At 49.9% G+C, this 21,702-nt stretch overlaps 1 protein-coding gene and 1 long non-coding RNA gene across 4 annotated transcripts; both read left to right on the top strand.

The window, feature by feature from the left end:
- Window positions 1-380: 380 nt before the first annotated feature.
- Window positions 381-18,967, top strand: mtss1 (MTSS I-BAR domain containing 1). Of its 3 annotated transcripts, XM_067246458.1 has the most exons (14): window positions 381-1,040; window positions 5,243-5,304; window positions 6,740-6,813; window positions 10,841-10,925; window positions 11,028-11,119; window positions 11,218-11,292; window positions 15,128-15,285; window positions 15,547-15,654; window positions 15,978-16,075; window positions 16,188-16,281; window positions 16,433-16,546; window positions 16,761-16,914; window positions 17,243-17,269; window positions 17,761-18,967. In XM_067246458.1, exons 1-14 carry the CDS (start codon window positions 969-971, stop codon window positions 18,819-18,821), a joined length of 2,274 nt encoding a protein of 757 aa, XP_067102559.1. In that variant the 5' UTR covers window positions 381-968; the 3' UTR covers window positions 18,822-18,967. The 3 variants fall into 3 exon arrangements, with proteins under 3 accessions (XP_067102559.1, XP_067102568.1, XP_067102577.1); XM_067246467.1 differs by lacking the exon at window positions 17,243-17,269; XM_067246476.1 differs by lacking the exon at window positions 6,740-6,813 and having other exon boundaries at window positions 995-1,040.
- Window positions 18,968-19,240: 273 nt separating this feature from the next.
- On the top strand, window positions 19,241-21,127 carry LOC136946339 (uncharacterized). The gene is made up of 2 exons (XR_010876883.1): window positions 19,241-20,087; window positions 20,119-21,127. It is a non-coding gene; the product is annotated as an uncharacterized lncRNA (long non-coding RNA).
- The last annotated feature ends 575 nt before the right edge of the window (window positions 21,128-21,702 follow it).

Here is a 21,702-nt window from a genome sequence, read left to right on the forward strand (position 1 = left end):
GATTCTGATTGTATTCTGCACCCTCACTGAATTTCTCATTCCAAGGTTTTCCTGTGAGTTTTTCCTGTTCCTTGAGGGTTTAGGTTATTTGTGATGAAGGGAATCTGTGAATCCCTCTGTAACATAGACTATAAAGGGCTAAATTGATTGCCAAACTTGATTTGATTTTAATCCAACACCTATGCGCATATTTTTTTCTGATGAGAGGGGACCTTGCAGTATAGTTTTCTATTTTGTGCCGGTGAAACTTGTGTGATAGTGTGTGGTCGACAGTTTCATACTTTTATTTTGAAAATTCCCAAATCCTTACTGGCGCTATCTTGACGGTACTCCAAGGATTCGGCTTGAGTGAAGTATTTTTTTAAAGCACCACTGCACACGATAGCCTACGCTAGAAAGGACTATTTCAGTGAACTAGCAAACCTTAACTAGTTCTAGCTAACGTAAATTTCAGCTGAATTCACACGGCGGCCGTTCTGTCTTATTCAGCTCCTTTAACGCAAGCGAGTGTTTTAGACAGTAGTCACTACCACAGGCTAGGTAGCAAACGAATAGCAAGCTAGCTCGGTTGTTAGCCACCTTGCTGGGGTCGAGTACACATTTGCTTGGGACGCATATGCTGATTAAAATCAAGTGAATGTGGTGTATTTCCAACTCTACATTCAGCCATGATATCGTTGGTTGGAGGTCTATCATGTTGGCTGGCTAGTATTAGCTAACGTTAGCTTAGCTACGGCCAGCCTTGACGTCCAGACCTGGCTTGGTGTTACAGGACTATTCCACGTAGTTACCGAGTTTCCTCCCGGGAACACTGTTTTCATCTGAACTCGCCGTATTTCACCATTCTGGAGGTTGGGTTTATACACGCTGTACTTAGCTTTTGGATTTTTTTTAAAGAAGCATTTTCATTATTTCTTTACGAGGGTTAGAGTTGGATATCTACAGAGGTTAGTTGGAAAGTAGGAAAAATGGATGCGGGGATCGAAAAGGAATGCAGCGCTCTAGGAGGGCTTTTCGAGCTCATCATGAACGACATGAAGGTAAGCTTGAGCCGTCTCGGTCACTGCTACACAGCAGTGTGACGCTGAACCGACACGCTCGAACTTCGACAGATGTGCGGTATATTTAGACTTTAATGAAAAACACGCTCGTTCGGCTGACGATTTGTGTACCTGAATGTCATGGAAGTGAGTGTCGGTAACTGGAGTAACCACCGCCGGCTGGCATGTCAGTGCTCCTCCAGTCTCAGCCGGGAGGAACTGCTCAAAAGGTTTACACTTCTTTACCCCGAGAATCAAGCCTTTAAATACTGGCAAGACTGTTAGTTCAATACCATACTGTAATAGTAAACGGTTATGTTCCTTACACCTTTTCTCCCAAATATAATTGTTGTTTATCAGCTTAGCTTCTCACAGTCATAGTGTGGACGGGACCAGCTCATGTTTCTGCCCAAATAAGAGTGACAGAATATTTAGGATGTTAGATGGTGAAGGTTATTCTTTACCATGGATGGTACGTTATAAATGACTTTCAAACCCATCATTCAGTGGATTAAGTTCAGACAGTTGAGGTGTTTTTTTCTGATAAGTTTTTGGTATTGAATCTTACCCTAACAAACACGCACACACGCGTGAACTATGGATGTATGTATAGTGAGACGGACAGAGAAAGTGAAAGATGAATATGAACTGTATTCATAAGAACAAGGCTGGTGTGTGTATTCAGACCAATCAGGAACCCTATTTCTCAGCAGGCATTGATCTGTCCGACTGGCATCTGTTTCTGGAGATCGTGTGCAGGGTTCAGCCTCGTGTCCCAGAGGTCGTGAACTCTTATTGATTCTTGGCTTGGCTATATTGGGAATGCCTTTCCCTGCACCCCCCCCCCCCCCCCCCCCCCCCCTTCCTCCTCCTCCTCCTGCCGACCTCAACACATTCCACCAAACTCCTCACCCTGCCCGCTAGTGTGTACACGCTCTTGCACCACATGCTGAAGAGAGAGAGAAAGAGAGAGAGAGAGAGAGAGAGAGAGAGAGGGGGTATGATAGAGAGAGGGGGTAGGATAGAGAAAGGGGGTAGGAGAGAGAGAGGGGGTAGGAGAGAGAGAGGGGGTAGGAGAGAGAGAGGGGGTAGGAGAGAGAGAGGGGGTAGGAGAGAGAGAGAGAGGGCGAGAGAGAGAGAGAGAGAGACCTGTAGAGATAATAAAATAGTAATATATTCATTTGTCAGACGCCTGATCATGTTTGGAGACTTGTCTACTGTCTCTGGGTCTAGGAACAGCCTACTGGTGGGACAGCAAAAATATGAACCTTTTCTTTCTCCGCTCACTCCTTCCCACCTTGCTCACCTGTCAGTCTCTCACCTGTCAGTCTCTCACCTGTCAGTCTCTCACCTGTCAGTCTCTCACCTGTCAGTCTCTCACCTGTCAGTCTCTCAGCTGTGTTTCGTCCTTCTGTTAAACCACAAGTGTGCAGGTGGAATCTCACTGTTCTCTTCATCCATCAGTTCAGGTCATGCTGTTCACCCACAACCACAGCACCATAACTAGCCCAGCCCTAACCCTAACCCCAGAACCAACCCCAGCACCAGAGCTAGCCCTACCCCAGCCCTAACCCTAACCCCAGAACCAACCCCAGCACCAGAGCTAGCATTACCCCAGCCCTAACCCTAACCCCAGAACCAACCCCAGCACCAGAGCTAGCATTACCCCAGCCCTAACCCTAACCCCAGAACCAACCCCAGCACCAGAGCTAGCCCTACCCCAGCCCTACCACTACCCCCAGAACCAGCCCCAGCCTAGGCCTACCCATCACCAGCCCTAATCCCACGTCTCACCTGGCCTCACCTGGCCTCACCTGGCCGCTTCCACACTGTATCTCAACAGAAGGGGCTTCTCCTCTCTCCACTGTTCTTAATTATTCATCAAGGTAGTGCAACATCCAGCAGCTCAAAACATGACAGGCAGCAAGACAGGCAGCAAGACAGGCAGCAAGACAGGCAGCAAGACAGGCAGCAAGACAGGCAGCAAGACAGGCAGCAAGACAGGCAGCAAGACAGGCAGCAAGACAGGCAGCAAGACAGGCAGCAAGACAGGCAGAGCGACAGGCAGGCAAGCAGAGCGACAGGCAGGCAAGCAGAGCGACAGGCAGGCAAGCAGAGCGACAGGCAGGCAAGCAGAGCGACAGGCAGGCAAGCAAGCAGAGGGACAGGCAGGCAGAGCGACAGGCAGGCAGAGCGACAGGCAAGCAGAGCGACAGGCAAGCAGAGCGACAGGCAAGCAGAGCGACAGGCAAGCAGAGTGACAGTTGGGGAGGCCTGCCAAATCTGTAGCCTCCCAGGTATGTAGCAGTGAGCCGAGAATTTCTCGTGAAGCGTTAGGGCACGTGTGTGTTGCATATGGCAGCTGCTCCCTGGCCCAAAGCAACAACAGCTGGGGAGGACTTCTATCATGGTGGAGGAGAGGGGAAGGATGAAGGGAGGAGGTGGTACAGGGGAGAGTGGAAGGAGGGGAGAGTGGAAGGAGGGGAGAGTGGAAGGAGGGGAGAGTGGAAGGAGGGGAGAGTGGAAGGAGGGGAGAGTGGAAGGAGGGGAGAGTGGAAGGAGGGGAGAGGGAGAGGAGAAGGAGAGGAAAAGGAGGGGAGAGTGGAAGGAGGGGAGAGGGAGAGGAGAAGGAGGGGAGAGAAGGAGGGAAGAGGAGGAGGAGAAGGAAGGGAAGGAGGGGAGAGGAGTGGAAGGAGAAGGAGGGAGGGGATACCTAGCAGGACCTAGCTCCTTACGAAATGACTGCTTTCCCTCTAGTTGGGTCTACAGGTGCTGGGTAGGGAGTAACGCATGGCAATTAGCTGGAAGTCCCCCAGGGCAACTAGCATAGAGTAACCCAGGGCAACTAGCATAGAGTAACCCAGGGCAACTAGCATAGAGTAACCCAGGGCAACTAGCATAGAGTAACCCAGGGCAACTAGCATAGAGTAACCCAGGGGCAACTAGCATAGAGTAACCCAGGGGCAACTAGCATAGAGTAACCCAGGGCAACTAGCATAGAGTAACCCAGGGCAACTAGCATAGAGTAACCCAGGGCAACTAGCATAGAGTAACCCAGGGGCAACTAGCATAGAGTAACCCAGGGCAACTAGCATAGAGTAACCCAGGGCAACTAGCATAGAGTAACCCAGGGCAACTAGCATAGAGTAACCCAGGGCAACTAGGTTAGAGTAACCCAGGGCAACTAGGTTAGAGTAACCCAGGGCAACTAGTTTAGAGTAACCCAGGGAAACTAGGTTAGAGTAACCCAGGGCAACTAGTTTAGAGCAACCCAGGGAAACTAGGTTAGAGTAACCCAGGGGAACTAGTTTAGAGGAATCCGACCAGCATAACTCTGAGGAATTGAGTCAGGTTAAACCATTAGTCACTGAGCTGGTATCTGTCCTAGCCTCACCCTGCTATGACTCACACCAGGAAACAGGTTACCTGCATAATGTAATCTGTTTCCTCAGAAATCTGCTCACTACACACACACACACATGTACCTGAACATGCACGCACACACACACACACACATCTTTACCTCACACATCTGTATGTGAACACACACACACTCATATGTACATGAATACACACATGCATGAAGCCTCTGTCTACCGTTGCCTGGTGAGGTTTTGGCACAGCGTTTAAACACCAGCAGATGTAGCCTGTCCCAGACCTGGGTGGCTTCACTACAGCTGTTTGATATGATGCAGGTAGACTCTCACCCTCTCTCTCACCCTCTCTCTCTTTCGCTTTCACTCTCTCTCTGTCTCACCCTCTCTTTCTCTCTCTCTCTCTCTCTCTCTCTCTCTCTCTCTCTCTCTCTCTCTCTCTCTCTCTCTTTATCTCTCTCTCTCTCTGTCTCTCTCTCTCTCTCTCTCTCTCTCTCTCTCTCTCTCTGTCTCTGTGTCTCTGTGTCTCTGTGTCTCTGTGTCTCTGTGTCTCTGTGTCTCTGTGTCTCTGTGTCTCTGTGTCTCTCTCTCTGTCTCTCTCTCTCTCTGTCTCTGTCTCTGTCTCTGTCTCTGTCTCTGTCTCTGTCTCTCTGTCTCTCTGTCTCTCTCTGTCTCTGTCTCTGTCTCTGTCTCTGTCTCTGTCTCTGTCTCTGTCTCTCTCTCTCTCTCTCTCTCTCTCTCTCTCTGTGTCTCTCTCTCTCTCTCTCTCTGTCTCTCTCTCTCTCTGTCTCTCTCTGTCTCTGTCTCTCTCTGTCTCTGTCTCTGCAGGCAAGTTATCCAGCGTGGGAGGATTTTGTCACCAAAGGAGCAAAGCTGCAATCTCAGTTAAGGTAAGAGCTGTCTCATTACACACCACACACTAAGCACTATATCCCACTAGGGGTGGGCGGTATACCGGTATGAACGCGAATACCGGTATTGCGTTGTGTCATGATATGGATTTTGCCATATCATGGATATCACGATATATTAATAAATGTATTAAATATTAAGTGTTTCTGTTTGGTATAAAATATAAGTAAGTTATACTGCCTAGCGGGCTAGTTCAAATTTGTATATTTTACCAGAAAAAAACATGCAGCATGCGCTGCACGCTTTGTCTCAGCCAATGAAAGTCAATAAACAAGCTAGCGCAACTCCGAGGAAGCAAACATTCATATGAGTAAACAGCTTTTGTTAGCAAGTGTAAGCAAGCATTAATGATGTCTGAAAATAAAGCCAGTGGGGTGGATTTTCCGGACGAATTGGTAAAAAAGGGGGCCTCTTCTGTCGTTTGGAAATGGGTTGGTTTCAAGTTATCCGACATCGACCAACAAACACTACTCTGTAAGTTGTGTCATCGAATTGTGCTAGCCAAAGGTGGAAACACTAGCAATCTTTTTCACCGCCTGAAAGCCATGCATGTGCACGAAAATGAATCTACCAGAATGCGTTTGACAAATCCAATGCCAAGTTGGTTAGAATTGTGAAATGTTTATTGTAAGCCAACAGAATTAAGTATTCAGCCATGTAATAATTGTTTATAGGTAGAGCTAACTCACTACAAATATTTAACAGTTTTTTCTTGCGATCCCATAAACGTAGGCTACTGTTGAACGCGTAGGCTACTGAGAAGTCGCTCTTCCGTGGCAATTAAACACAGCAACATTTGGAAAACTCATGTGACGCACCGGAGTTACCCAATGCAAATCCGTCCGAGTGTGGTAGATTAGCCGCTGCAGTGCGCGGATTGCATTGTCATGACATTTTAAGAATAACTAATATATCGTGATATATACCGATACCGTCAGTGCTTACGAATTATACCATGATAAACATTTTAGGCCATATCGCCCAGCCCTATATACCACGCACTGTACACTATACACCACACACTAAGCACTATATACCACACACTGTACACTATACACCACACACTAAGCACTATATACCACATACTATACACTACTGACGGCACACACACTATACACACTACACATACACTATACAACACACTATACACCACACACACTATTCTACACACCACACACACACACACTACACAGACACTATACACACATTGGATTTAGACGGGAGACGCTACACACACTGTACACAGTACACACAGTCCAGTCACAGTACATTTCAGGGGTTAGCGCTTAGATTTTTTACATCGTTACGTTTTTGCGGATACGGTCAGTGTTACAGTTACATTATTGTGTGTGTGGCCATTTCACATCCAACACTTTTTTTTAATGGGATGTGTGTGGTTGTCTGTGTTTCCAGGGCAACCATCCTGGTGACAGGGTCGTTCCTGGATGCCTTCCAGAAGGTGGCAGACATGGCCACTGGAACCAGAGGTAAACACACCGTGACCTCTTACCTCTGACCCCTGACCCCCGACCCTGACTATGCATTCTAACCCTAACCTCTAACCTTGATCCTGACCCCTCACTTTCTCCTTTTGATGCCTGTGTCTAGAGCACATTCTAGAGCACTCACCTGGTTGCTATGGTAACAGCTGGCTTTTCATCTGGCCTTTCAGGCTAACGGTAGAGGTCGTCTAGAGGCCGTCTAGAGGCCGTCTAGAGCAGGGGTGTTCAACCCTGGTCCTCAGGGTACACTATCTTGCATGTTTTAGATGTTTCTCTGCTCCAACACACCTGATTCAAATGAAGGGGTTGTTGTCAAGCTCTGTGGAAGCCAGGTAACGATCATTCATTTGAATCAAGTGTGCTGGAGGAGGAAAACATCTAGAACATGCAGGGAAAGGGAGTCCCTGAGGACCAGGGTTGAACACAGCTGGTCTAGAGGCCGTCTGTCTAGAGGCCGTCTGTCTAGAGGCCGTCTGTCTAGAGGCCGTCTGTCTAGAGGCCGTCTGTCTAGAGGCCGTCTGTCTAGAGGCCGTCTGTCTAGAGGCTAGAACAGACGGCCTCTAGACAGACGGCCTCCTCAGGGCTCCAGACTAACTATTTTTACTAGGAGCACCGTAGCCCCTGACTGAAATTTTTTGGAGCGCAAGCAGAAAATTTAGGGGCACACCTTTAAAATTGACCTGCAATGCAATTATTAATGTAACTAGAGAGGGTACAATTTCTGGGGAAATTGTGGGGTGTGCTTACGTCGGTTGCAGATGGGTCATTTTTACAACTGATGTACAGTGACGCACCACACAAGCTTGAGTTTAAATACATTATCTAATGTGACATTACATATGCAAGTCTTAGCTATGCCTTAAATGTATGATGCACTTATCAATCAGTCCTCCTAGAAGGGGCTCAAGCACCCCTAAAAAGGGGTGTGACATGTATTCATGTCACATTCTCATTGGGGGCTAAGCACCCCTGAAGGTCTGATCCTAGAATTGCCCCTTTCCTACACCACACTTGCTGAGCAACAGCTCAAACACATGCAGGGATACAGTAGCTAACAACGCTAGTGCTAAATAAGTATTTAGCTGCTCGGCTCCATGACGCCGGGTAAGAAGGGCTCGTGAGACTGCTCACCAAAAGAACGAAGGGGAACCCACTTGTCTGGCAGATAAAGACATGTTCATAGGAACCTAGCGAAAAATAGCCTAAACATTCCAAGACTTTTAGCTACGGTACTAATGCTGAGGGCTCGCTGATATCGCTGTCTTACTAGAACGTGGTATCTATGCGTCGTTGCTGACGTTGTGTACACCCAATAAATTCCAAATTTGTTGGTCGCACATGCGCGAGTACTTAAAAAAAAAAAAAACTGTCTCAAAAACTGGTTGCAAAATGCGACCATTTGGTCGCAGTCTGGAGCCCTGGGCCTCCTAGAGTATAAGTGTGTCTTTTTAGAGACCGTCTAGAACAGTGGTTCTTAACCCTGGTCCTCAGGGAACCCCTGTCCTGCATGTTTAAAATGTTTCTTGGCTCCAACACACCTGATTCAAATGAATGTTCGTTACCAGGCTTCTACAGAGCTAGATAACGACCCATTAATTTGAATCAGGTGTGTTGGAGCAGGGAAACATCTAAAACATGCAGGACAGGGGTTCCCTGAGAACAGGGTTAACCCTTGTGTTATCTTCGGGTCATTCTGACCCATCAGTCATTGTTACCCACCGTCGTATTGCGACAAATTTACCTCATACAAAAACAAAGTGAAGCATTTTCTTTTAACTGTCGGGCTGTCTCAGACCCCCCACATTGCAATGGTTAAAAGAAAATTATTTTTATTTGTTTTTGTATTGGGTAAAATTGGGTAAACACAACAATGGTTCGTTATGAACCTTTGGGTCATGTGACCCGAAGGCAGCACGAGGGTTAAGAACCACTGAGCCAAAAATGTCTTTGCACAACGCAGTCTATAGTCTGATTGTGTGTGTGTGTGTGTGTGCGGTTGGAACCTGTGTGATCTGGACATTGCAGCTTCCTGTGCTGGTGTGTGTGTGTGTGTGTGTGATTCATTGACTTATGTGTTTGTATGACTCAGCCACTCCTTTCACAATATCAATGATTTCCTGCTCCTTCATGTCTGACTCACTCACACGCACACATACACAGAGACACACACACACACTCACACACACACACACACACTGGATGCTCATACCTCAGCAGGTCCTCAGTCAGGTTATTGATTAGCAGTGTAGTGTGTATAGCAGTATATTGATTAGCTGACCTCTCTCAATAATCAGCCGTATTGACCTGCTGTGTTCCAGGCATCACACGCATGCAGTCACACTGAATGACCCAGCTCTTCCCCTCTCTCTCCCCTCCCCTCCTCTTGCCTCTTCTCCTCCTCTATCCTTCTGTCTCCCTACCTCCCCTCCTCTCTCCTCTCGCCTCCTCTCTCTCCTCCTCTCCTGTTTCCCTACCTCCTGTTCTCTCTCCTCCTCTCCCTCCCCTCATCTTCTCTCTTTCTCTGCCCTCCTCCTCTCCTCCCCTTCCTCTCTCTCTTCCTCTTGTTCAGTGACTGACTGTATCAGTCAGTTTACTGTTCACCCTGTATCACAGGCTTCTGTGCTAGTTGGTGTTGTTGGTGTGGACACAACTGATTAATAATCTGACATCTCTCAACTGGCCCTCGTCACACACCTCACACACTCTGACAAACACCTTACTCACACCCTCCCTCCACACACATCTCAGACACATAGCCACACACACACACACACACACACACACACACACACTCGAGCAACACTAGAACCGGTCTACTGGGTTCTGTCAGAGATCCTTGGTCTGTTACCATGGAGACAGCTTCTCGTCTTACCCCTGTACGATCTGCTGCTAATCTGGAAACTCAAGACCTCTGACCCAACTCTGTATGTGAGGGAGCACGCGTGTGTGTGTGTGTGTGTGTGTGTGTGTGAGAGCAGGAGCGTGCCTGAGAGAGTGTGTGTGTGTGTGTGTGTGTGTGTATGTGTGAGAGAGAGACACACAGCAGGGGTGTGTGTGAGCATGAGGGAGAGAGAGGGGTACTGTAAGCTGTGTGTGTGTGTGTGAGAGAGTGTATGTGAATGAGAGGGAGAAACTGCCATTAGGTCTCTGTCTAGCTTTGTGGCTGTATTGGTTCAGTATTTAGGCAAGCTTGTAACTGTTGTCTTACTGTGTGTGTATGTTGTTGTTTTACTGTGTGTGTGTTGTGATCAGCTGATCAGAAAAAGTTCTTCTTTGGATCCTCATGACACATTGCTATGGGAACGGACTAGGTCACTTTATTAGTCTCAGCAAAAACACATGAGAGAGTGTCACAAGACTCCCAGCAGACACACACACACACAAACTCTCACACACACATGCACACACACTCACACTGGAAGACAGAAAATTACCTAATTTATGCAGCAGGCTGAGGGAGAAAGTATCACAAGACTTTCAACCAGTAGTGACCTAATGTTAGTGCCCTGGACCTCCTGGGGAGGAGGGGAGGGGGGGGAGGAGGAGGGGGGAGAAGAGGATGGGAGGAGGGGAGGAAGCGGAGGAGGGGGAGGAGGGATGTATGCGGCTGAAGAGGAGGGTGAGTGAGAGGAAGGAAGAGGTCTGGGATTAGAACCAAACAGGGTTAGACTGGGACTAGGATCCCTGCTGACCGACCGGGGTTAGCTCACCAGCACGCAAGACCCTGTGTGCGCTGGGCTGGACCCTGCGTGCGGCGGGCCGGACCCAGCGTGCGGCGGGCAGGACCCTGCGTGCGCTGGGCCGGACCCTGCGTGCGCTGGGCCGGACCCTGCGTGCGGCGGGCAGGACCCTGCGTGCGGCGGGCCGGACCCAGCGTGCGGCGGGCAGGACCCAGCGTGCGGCGGGCAGGACCCTGCGCGCGGCGGGCAGGACCCTGCACACTAAACACAGCTGCTCCTGCAGACGTCACTCCTAGCTTAATAACGCAGTTTCCTGTGTCATCGTTTTTCAGGTGCAACCAAGGAGATTGGCTCGGCCTTGACCCGGATGTGCATGAGGCACAGGAGCATCGAGTCCAAACTGAAGCTGTTCACCACGTAAGCGTGTCTTCCTCACTCTCCATCCTGGTGGATGCTTAGTGTGTTGTGTGTGCAGGGCTCTGGGTGGAAGTGTGTACTTAGCGTGTTGTGTGTGTGCAGGGCCCTGACAGACGGGCTGGTTGCTCCCCTGGAGATGAAGATCGAGGAGTGGAAGAGAGTGGCCAGTCAGCTGGACAAGGACCATGCCAAAGGTACGCACACACACACCACACACACACACACACACCACACACACACACCACACACACACGCATGACGTACAGCATGTGATCCTGACTTATCGTTGCAGACTATAAGAGGGCCAGAGCTGATATCAAGAAAAAGTCCTCAGACACCATCAAGCTGCAGAAGAAGGTCAAGAAAGGTGAGATCCTCTCCACTCTTCTCCTCCTTTTCCTCTACTCTCCTCCTCTGCTATACTTTCCTCTTTTCCTCTACTCTCTTCTTTTCCTTTCTCCTTCTTTCTTCTCATTCTCTCCTCTCTTCTGCTCTCCAGAGAGAGACAGGCAGGGAGAGAGAGACAGACAGACAGGCAGGGAGAGAGAGACAGACAGACAGACAGGCAGGGAGAGAGAGACAGACAGGCAGGGAGAGAGAGACAGACAGGCAGGGAGAGAGAGACAGACAGACAGGCAGGGAGAGACAGACAGACAGGCAGGGAGAGAGAGACAGGCAGGGAGAGAGAGACAGGCAGGGAGAGAGAGACAGGCAGGGAGAGAGAGACAGGCAGGGAGAGAGAGACAGGCAGGGAGAGAGAGACAGACAGGCAGGGAGAGAGAGACAGACAGGCAGGGAGAGAGAGACAGACAGGCAGGGAGAGAGAGACAGACAGGCAGGGAGAGAGAGACAGACAGGCAGGGAGAGAGAGACAGACAGGCAGGGAGAGAGAGACAGGCAGGCAGAGAGAGAGAGAGACAGGCAGGCAGAGAGAGAGAGAGACAGGCAGAGAGAGAGAGACAGGCAGAGAGAGAGAGACAGGCAGAGAGAGAGAGACAGGCAGAGAGAGAGAGAGACAGGCAGGCAGGCAGGCAGAGAGAGAGGCAGGAAGGCAGAGAGAGAGAGAGACAGGCAGGCAGAGAGAGAGACAGGCAGGCAGAGAGAGAGAGAGACAGGCAGGCAGAGAGAGAGAGGCAGGCAGGCAGGCAGAGAGAGAGAGACAGGCAGAGAGAGAGAAACAGGCAGGGAGAGAGAGACAGGCAGGGAGAGACAGGCAGGGAGAGACAGGCAGGGAGAGACAGGGAGACAGGCAGGGAGAGACAGGCAGGCAGGCAGGGAGGGAGAGACAGGCAGGGAGAGACATGCAGAGAGAGACATGCAGAGAGAGACAGGCAGAGAGAGACAGATATGACAAACAGAGCCGGGAAGGGAAAGCGTGTGTGTGATAATAACCTCGCCTGAGCTGGCACTCCCTAACAATATGTGGTCGGACACACCCTTGGTTGTCATGGTGACCCAGGTACACCTAACCTATGGTTGTGACGGCACCACACCCTTTGCCTCAGTAAAATATGTCTTTATTGTTCTGACTAGATCTGCTTGTAGGCGCATGTGTGTGGGCATGCTCTCTGGGCCTCCACACTCTCTCTCTCTGGGCCTCCACACTCTCTCTCTGGGCCTCCACACTCTCTCTCTCTGGGCCTCCACACTCTCTCTCTCTGGGCCTCCACACTCTCTCTCTCTGGGCCTCCACACTCTCTCTCTCTGGGCCTCCACACTCTCTCTCTCTGGGCCTCCACACTCTCTCTCTGGGCCTCCACACTCTCTCTCTCTGGGCCTCCACACTCTCTCTCTCTGGGCCTCCACACTCTCTCTCTCTGGGCCTCCACACTCTCTCTCTCTGAGCCTCCACACTCTCTCTCTCTGGTCCGCCATCTCTCTTTCTCTTCGTCTTTCTCTCTCATTCTCGATAAACATTTTCTCATATTTACTGAGCAACTCAAATTAAACTAGTGCGTTAGTCAGCCAGCTAGTTAATGAATCAGTCAGGTAGTTAGACAGCTAGTTAGTCTACCAGTTAGTTACTCAGCCATCCAGATAGTTGGATGGCCAGCTGGTTAGTTAGCCAGCTGGTTAGTTACCCAGCCAGCTAGGTAGTTAGCCAACTGTTTAGACACCAAGCCAGCTAGTTGGTTGCCCAGCCAGCCAGAGACCAGATCAGACCAGAAGTAAAGAGGGTGATGTTGTAACAGAGGAGATAGGGTGTGTGTCAGGAGAGAGAGAAGTATAGCTTCCTCTCTCATCATGTGAGCCTGGTGCCCTGGTGTAACCCCCGCTCTGTCCATGGGTCTCCTTGCTGCACAGCACACAACAGCCCACCTGATTCCCCAGAGCCTAGGGCTGCCTCTGCAACCGTTACATACCGTCCTGGCTCCACACAGCTTGCTAGCTGTCTAGACACAACAACCCCAGCGAGTTGTCTGTTCATAACACAGTTAGCTAGCTATTTATTCAAAAGACTGCTAGATAGTTGTCTAGACACAACACAGCTAGTTTACTGTCTATATATAACACGGCTAGCTAGCTGTACAACACGGCTAGCTAGCTATCCATATATAACACGGCTAGCTAGCTATCCAGACACTACAGGACTAGTTGGCTGTCTAGACACAGCATGGCTAGCAAGCTATCTGGACACAACACGGCTAGATAGCTAGATAGACAGACACAACAAAGCTATCTTTACAGACAACACAGCTATCTATTTCAGTATCTTACTAGGTCTGGGGAGGACCACAACAACATATCTGTCTAAGCTAGCATGTCTAGCTAGACAGAGACGGTGCACAGGCAGTAACATCAGACAGACAGACAGCTAGGTAGGTAGGCAGACACCGTTCTGTCTCCCCCAAAGTGAGACAGCACAGCTGTTAGTAGCTTTGACCTTTACTCTGCTCTAATGAAACCCAGACCCTCGCCCCTCCCTCCTCCCCCCCCCTCCCTCCTCCCCCCCCTCCCTCCTCCCCCTGGGTAACAGCTGATAAGTCTTCTCTTAACTCATGCTGTCATATGGAGATGTGCTGCCCTCTAGCTAGGAGTGAATGTATTACACATTTTTATTTTTTTACTTGTTTCAATTGTTAGCACGAATACAAATTGTAAACCTAACATTCCTTCGTCATGGGAAGAATATAAAGCGGTGGTGTTCTTCCCATACATACATGGGCGGCGCTAGGGAGGAGCTAGCAGGTGCTTCAGCACCCCCAAGAAAGACCAACGCACCCCGATAGCACCCCCAAAAATATTGCTAATTTATTAACAGTATTCAGGCCCGGAGTGGCCATCGGGAGAAAAGGGGAGAATTCCCGGTGGGCCGCTCTGCCTGCTCATAAATTGGGCCGTCAGATCGCCTGCTTTCTCTTTGTTTTTTCACACACGAATTAAACGAGTTTTAAGTTACTGTGTGACTGATAAGTAAGCTAATAGGCTACGCTAGGTTTTAATCTAAATAAGCGCATGATCAGACCGTGCATTAAAAAGTGCCATTTTCAGTTGTCGCGCATGCTGTCTTTCTTATTGTTGTGGAGGGAATTAGCAAGATTAAGCTGATGCGAAAATAATAAAATGGATGGAGAAAAGATGCCAGGAGGAACTGAAAAAGCCAGGTAAAAAATGAAAGATCTGTCACTTCATAAAACTATGTTTTCTCAAAAGCACAGAATCTTTCAGGTAAAAATTTGGGTTGTAATTTCCCAAATATGAGTCCAACGTAATGTTTATATTACATAAATCTCAAGAAACCATTTGCACTGAAATTAATGCAAAAAATCACCTCGATTTCGATTTCACCTCACATCAAAACCTGTAGGTTCTAGGTCCGGGTTAAAACCAAATGTTCAACGAATGGCTTGGCCCCTGAAAATGGGTCCCACTCCAGCCCTGATAGTATTTATATATAATATATAGCCTATATATATATATATATATAAATTGCGCAGCTCCCCCTGTCAATGATCTAGCACCCCCTCAGCACCTGCATAAAAAATTCTCTGGCGCCGCCCCTGCATACATACACTAGATGTATCCACAAACTGTAAGCCGACGGTGTCCATGACAACACCCTGGATGCCTACAGGGTTTTCTGGCAGCTATGAACAAATCAACCGCAAAAATGAACAGAAACAAAAGACCGTGTGAAGCCGACCCACGCTTTTATGGTTGTAGTCACTGACGCATTTTGGTTCCCGTGTTTGTTTCCCCAGGGAAGGGTGAGGTGAGGGGCCAGCTGGACAGCGCTCTTCAGGATGTGAACGTTCGTTACGCGGCGCTGGAGGAAACGGAGAAGAGGGCCGTGTGCAGGGCTCTCATCGAAGAGAGAAGCCGTTACTGCTCATTCGTTAACCTGCTCAAACCCGTTCTGGTGAGTCTGGCCAATCAGAGGACAGGGTTGCCAGCATGTCCAAACCCGTTCTGGTGAGTCTGGCCAATCAGAGGACAGGGTTGTCAGCCTGCTCAAACACTTCCTGGTGAGTCTGGCCAATCAGAAGACAGGGTTGTCAGCATTCTCAAACACTTCCTGGTGAGTCTAGCTAATCAGAGGACAGTGTGGGTGTAGAGAGTGGTGCTGGATTGGACAGGGGGGTCTAACTAGTTGTGATGCAGTGATGTGGTGTGTCTGCAGGATCATGAGATCAGCATGCTGGGAGAAGTAACACACCTGCAGACCATCCTGGAAGACCTGAGCAGCCTCACAGCTGACCCACACGCCCTGCCCCCCGCCAGCGAGCAGGTACACACACACACCCTGCCCCCTGCCAGCGAGCAGGTACACACACACACACGCCCTGCCCCCCGCCAGCGAGCAGGTTCACACACACACACCCTGCCCCCTTCCAGCGAGCAGGTACACACACACACACCCTGCCCCCCGCCAGCGAGCAGGTTCACACACACACACCCTGCCCCCTGCCAGCGAGCAGGTACACACACACACACCCTGCCCCCTGCCAGCGAGCAGGTTCACACACACACCCTGCCCCTGCCAGCCAGCAGGTACACACACTCAGACCAACCAACCAGAGACAAGGACCACTGAACCTCTCTCTCCTGCAGGTGATCCTGGACCTGAAGGGCTCTGACTTCAGCTACAGCTACCAGACCCCTCCTGCCTCCCCAAGCAACACCCTGTCCCGCAAGAGCAGCATCAGCAGGTACACACACACACACACACACACACACACACGTTTGTACAACCACACACATACTCAAACACTCCACACCATGCAGACGCCCACCCATGGCTTCCTCCTCTGCCTCCTCCAGTACGTACCAGTCTGCTCATGGTCCCTCTCTGGACTCCCTCTCCTGTGCTGTGGACGGGGTGCACCTGAGGCCGCCCTCCATGGACCCGGCCCAGGTAACACACGCACACACTCTGTTACACACACACACAAACACACACACACCCTCTCTTTCTCACACACTCACTCTCTCTCTATCTCTCTCTCTCTGACTCTCTCTCTCTCTTTCTTGTGTGTGTGTGTGTGTGTGTGTGTGTGTGTGTGTAGTGCTTGGCTGGTGGTCCTCCAGGGTCCAGGAGTGGGCAAGATGATCCGGGTCCTGAGAACGGCACTGCACACACACATGGGGAGAGAGCCAGAGCCATGTCTGCCTCCTGGAAGGTAACACACACACACACACACACACACACACTGGGGGAGAGAGCCAGAGCCATGTCTGCCTCCTGGAAGGTAACACAAACACACACACACACACACACACACACTGGGGGAGAGAACAGGGGCCATGTTTGATGTGCTACATACTAGATAAAGTACATAATTTCCCCTCATTTCAAATCCCTCCCCCTCTCTCTCCCTCTCCCTCTCGTCTCAGCCTCCTACAGCCAGGGAGCAGCTGGCCCTGGCGTTGGGGGCGGGGCTAAACTGTGACGGGCCCCGGAGCAGCAGAGATTCCCTGCACTGCTCCTCCGGCTACAGCACCCAGACCACCACGCCCTCCTGCTCTGACGACACCATCCCCTCTCACGGTCAGCACACACACACACACTCACACTCAGTGAGGACACACTCTTAGCTTGCCTGCTTGTCTACCTGTCTGTTTACCTATCTGCCCGTCCGTCTGTCTTTCTGCCTGTCTGTCCTCTGTATCTTCCTTCCTGTTTGTCAGCCTGTGTGCTGCCCTCGCTATGGAGTGTGTTATGTTTCAGTGTTTTAGTCATTCGAGGTCGTGTCTCCTCTCTCCTGGGTGTATACTTCAGTGCTTCTTTACCCCTCATTTCTCAAGGCTTCTATCACTGCTCACCTCTGAAGAGATTCTTCAGCCTGTTCTAAATGCCTCTTTACCTTCTCTTTCAGCTTTAAAGAAAGAACCCCCTATCTATGGTAGGTTTTCCTGTCTCTTTCTATCTATCTCTCGCTCGCTCGCTCGTTTACTTCTGCCCCCTATGGTAGGACCCATCTTTCTCTATCTCCTCCCTCTGTCTCCATCTCTCCCCTCTGTTTCCATCTCTCTCCTCTTTCTATCTTCACCCCTCCATCTCTCTCCTGTCTCCATCTCCACCCCTGCATCTCTCTCCTCTGTCTCCATCTCCACCCCTCCATCTCTCTCCTCCTTCTATCTCCACCCCTCCATCTCAACCCTCTGTCTCCATCTCCACCCCTCCATCTCTCCCCTCTGTCTGCATCTCCACCCCTCCATCTCTCTCCTCTGTCTCCATCTCTCCCCTCTGTCCCTAATGGCTTTTCTCCCCCTCCCTCCCTCACACTTTCAGAGGATGTGTTAGGGCACACCAAGTTCTCTTACTTTGTTGAGAAACTCAATGTCTGTCCTTGCTGGAAGTCTAACCGATGTCTCTGTTCCGGGGGGGCGACAGACTACGACTCCATCTCCCTCCACGGAGGGGAGGAGCTCCACCATGGCCATCCCGACTTCGACAAGTCCTCCACCATCCCCCGCAACAGCGACCTCGTCCTCAACTACCGCAAGCTCCTGCAGACCAAGCGCCCCGCCTCCACGGTCAGCCTGCTGGCGGAGCCCGAGCCCCTCTCGTCGCGCTCCTCCCACACCGCCACCATCCGCAGGAAACCCTCCTCCAAGCCGGCCTACCGGCGCGGCACCATCAGTGGGGGGCTCCCTATCCCCATCTGCACCCCCCAGGTGCCCCTCAAGGCCATGGCGGGTGGCGGAGGGGGGGCGGGCGGCAGCCAGGAGAACATGGCGCCCCCTGGAGGTCTGGGCCATGCCAAGCACGGCTTGTGTACCTCCACCCAGAGCCTGAGTGCCATGCCTTCTTCCTCTCAGTACTACTCCCTGGGGCTGGTCCCGGGGCAGGGGGCTGCTCAGGGCAGCTCAGAGCAGCTGTATCAGCTCAGCAAGCAGCAGCAGTATGCTCTGCACCAGCAGCAGCAGAGACAGTACCACGCTCAGCTGCAGCAGCAACAGCAGCAACAACAACAGCAACAGCATCAACAACATCAAAAACAACAGCAAGAACAACAACAGCTGCAGCAACAACAACAACTTCAAAAACAACAGTTGCATCAGCAGCAGCTGCATCAACAGCAACAGCAGATGCAACAACAACGTCAACAACTACAAAAAATGCAACAATCACAACAACAACAACAATCACAACAACAGCAACAACAACAACAGCACCTGCAGCAACCTGAACCACTGCAGCTGAATCAACAGCTGTACCAGCAGACACAACAACAACAACAACCAGAGCAACATTACCAGCCGCAGCCGTCCCAAAGCCTGCCACCCCAGGCGGAGGACCCGGGGCCCCCCCAGCAGCAGCCCCCGGAGGACGGGGCCCCCGCCCAGGGAGGGGGGCACATGCTCACTATGATTCGAGGGGTTAAACTACGTCGGACCCTCACCAACGATCGCTCCGCCCCCTTCATCCCCACCCCGCCCAATCACCTCTGAGGATGAGCGTTCGCTCCGCCCCCTTCATCCCCGCCCAATCACCTCTGAGGATGAGGACATGGGCTAAGATGGGATGCCCCCGTAAGATGATCTACCCCTAACCCCCCCCCCCCCCTTTACCCCCCTGGTGTAACCCCTAACCCCCCCCCCCCCCTTTACCCCCCTGGTGTAACCCCTAACCCCCCCCCCCCCTTTACCCCCCTGGTGTAACCCCTAACCCCCCCCCCCCCTTTACCCCCCTGGTGTAACCCCTAACCCCCCCCCCCCCCTTTACCCCCCTGGTGTAACCCCTAACCCCCCCCCCCCCTTTACCCCCCTGGTGTAACCCCTAACCCCCCCCCCCCTTTACCCCCCTGGTGTAACCCCTAACCCCCCCCCCCCCCTTTACCCCCCTGGTGTAACCCCTAACCCCCCCCCCCCCACCCCCCACCCCGTGTTGTCTCTCAATCACAGTTCAGCTCTTTGCCTGTTAAGATGTACGTTTTATGGTTTTGTGCTCGTTTTTTTTCTGTAGAGAGGAGAGGTGAAGGTTTTATAGACAATCTTGTTTCAGCCAACAAACAACTGACTCTGAACACACTGTCCAATCAGAGTTCCGTATTCGGCTGACGGAATGTTGCCTCTCGGTTTGAATGTGCTACGTTCACATTAGCATCTAGGTAATGCAGTAAGATGTCTCGATGATACAATGTTCCTATATAACTGTGGAGTAACAGAAATGAAGATGCCTTGCTAACAGTAGTCTTATTGCTTACTTCGTGATGTAACTCTTATGTGTGTATATAAGGTCCTGCGGTTGCCAGGTCTGTGTTGTTCGAGAGAATGGATCTAAAGATTTGTCTTTGGGTGCTCTTATTTTTTTATAAAATTCCCCCGGATGTGCTGTAGCTTCAGCTTATAGCTGCAGAACCAGAAACACAGCTGATCTGGGGTCAGTAGGGCTTCTGGGTATTGTAGTTCTTGGGTCTTACGCGCTTCAGCCTATTTATTCAGTTGATTGCTTTTGATGTGCCCCCTCCCCCATTACACATACACACACCTAGTTCTTACTTACCTTGACCAAATGTAACCATGTTTAAATATCTGTCAGTATCGTCAGTGACGGTTCTGGTCCAAGTTGGCGGATGATTGAGTGTCACCCAGCTGGACTGGGCCATTCTATTTTATCCCACTTTTTTTGTGGGCGGGGTGTGTGTTCAGGAAGGTGACTGGGAGCATTAGATGTGTTCTACAAGGTGAACCAGAACTCTAGATGTGTTCTAGAAGGTGACTCGGAACTCTAGATGTGTTCTAGAAGGTGACTCGGAACTCTAGATGTGTTCTAGAAGGTGAACCGGAACTCTAGATGTGTTCCAAGGGAGCAGGCACTTGTGGAATGGAAGTTGAGAAAGGATTTTTTGAGGGTTGGCATGTTTGATTAGATTGATGTTTGATTGGTTCTGGTTAACATTTGCTGCTTAGCATTAGCTGCTTAGCTTTAGCTGCTTAGCTTTATCTGAAAAGTTCAAAAGCTCACTGTGCAAAGCTGTTACTGCCAGCTTGAACTGCCTGCAGTTTTTATTGGAGATGGGTTTTTTATTAGACATTTTCAATGCTCTTAAATCCAACAATTGCAAAGATGCACAGCCTACCCAAAGTCTTGTCGATTAGTGTTGTAAAAATAAAGCGATGTTACGTTCTTTTCCCCATATTTTCCACAAGCTGCGAGGCTCCCTAACCAGAGCACATCCATCTCACGCTCAGAGAACAAGATGATCACAATCTTGGAACGCACCTTTTGAAAGTGTTACAAAAGGTAATCACCGCACACACACAGATTAGAGCCCCAGTCTCAGCTGGATCAGCATCTTCCCAGCACCGTCAGACAGATGGCCCTGCCACAGTCCTTTCAGATCAGGAGCTCATCCAGAACACAAAGGTAAACATGGCGGGGGTGTAAAAGGCAGGGCTGGGGTTAGCGATGCCCGGAACCCTGAACCTCAAGATTCTGTAGATGTGGTTCTGGAGAACCTGAGGATACTGTAGATGTGGTTCTGGAGAACCTGAGGATACTGTAGATGTGGTTCTGGAGAACTTAAGGATTCTGTAGATGTGGTTCTGGAGAACCTGAGGATTCTGTAGATGTGGTTCTGGAGAACGTGGGGGTCTGGAGATGTAATTCTGGAGAATGTGGGGGTTCTGTACATGTGTTCCTGGTCTAGAAGGGGAGTTGATCTCCCGGCAGTAGCGACGCATCTTTATCCTCATTAGAAAAGCTGAAGACTTAATCAAAAAGTGAGATTTTAAAATAAAATTTTCTGAAAGTGTTTAACGGGTCATTTCTTTTGTGGAGCAATGAAAATCATATGATCAGAGGGACGTCAGTGAATTCAAACTAAATATTTGTATTTTGTCCGATCCTATTATCCTCCTCTTCCTTCTCTAATGACATAACTTCCTTCATCCTCCGAACTCCTCTTCCTTTTTCTCCATCTCTTCCTCCTCTTTCTTGTCTTTCTGAGTGTCACATAGTTCAGACTTTATAACAAGAAGCAAGCATGATGATGAAGATTGATGATCATTAATGATGCAAACTGTTTTGGTATAACTTTTTTTTCAAAAAAAAAAAGTTCAACCTTTGTGAAAAAAATTTTGTGTAAAAAAAAAAAAAAAACTCGACATGAAATTTTCAACCTTACAAAACTTTTTTCTCACATCAACACAACACAAATTTAGTTCTAGTTTTTAAAATAATTATTTTTCAAAAATATTTTTCCAATCTTTCAAAACATTTTTACACACAAAGAAAGAAGAGAGAGCGGAGGAGTTGTGAGACAAAAAAAAAAATCTACGTTTCTAAACTTTTTTTTGAAACCTTTGACTTGAAAATACTTTTTCCTAA

Source organism: Osmerus mordax, chromosome 1 (genome assembly GCF_038355195.1).
Source record: "Osmerus mordax isolate fOsmMor3 chromosome 1, fOsmMor3.pri, whole genome shotgun sequence".
NCBI lineage: Eukaryota > Metazoa > Chordata > Actinopteri > Osmeriformes > Osmeridae > Osmerus > Osmerus mordax.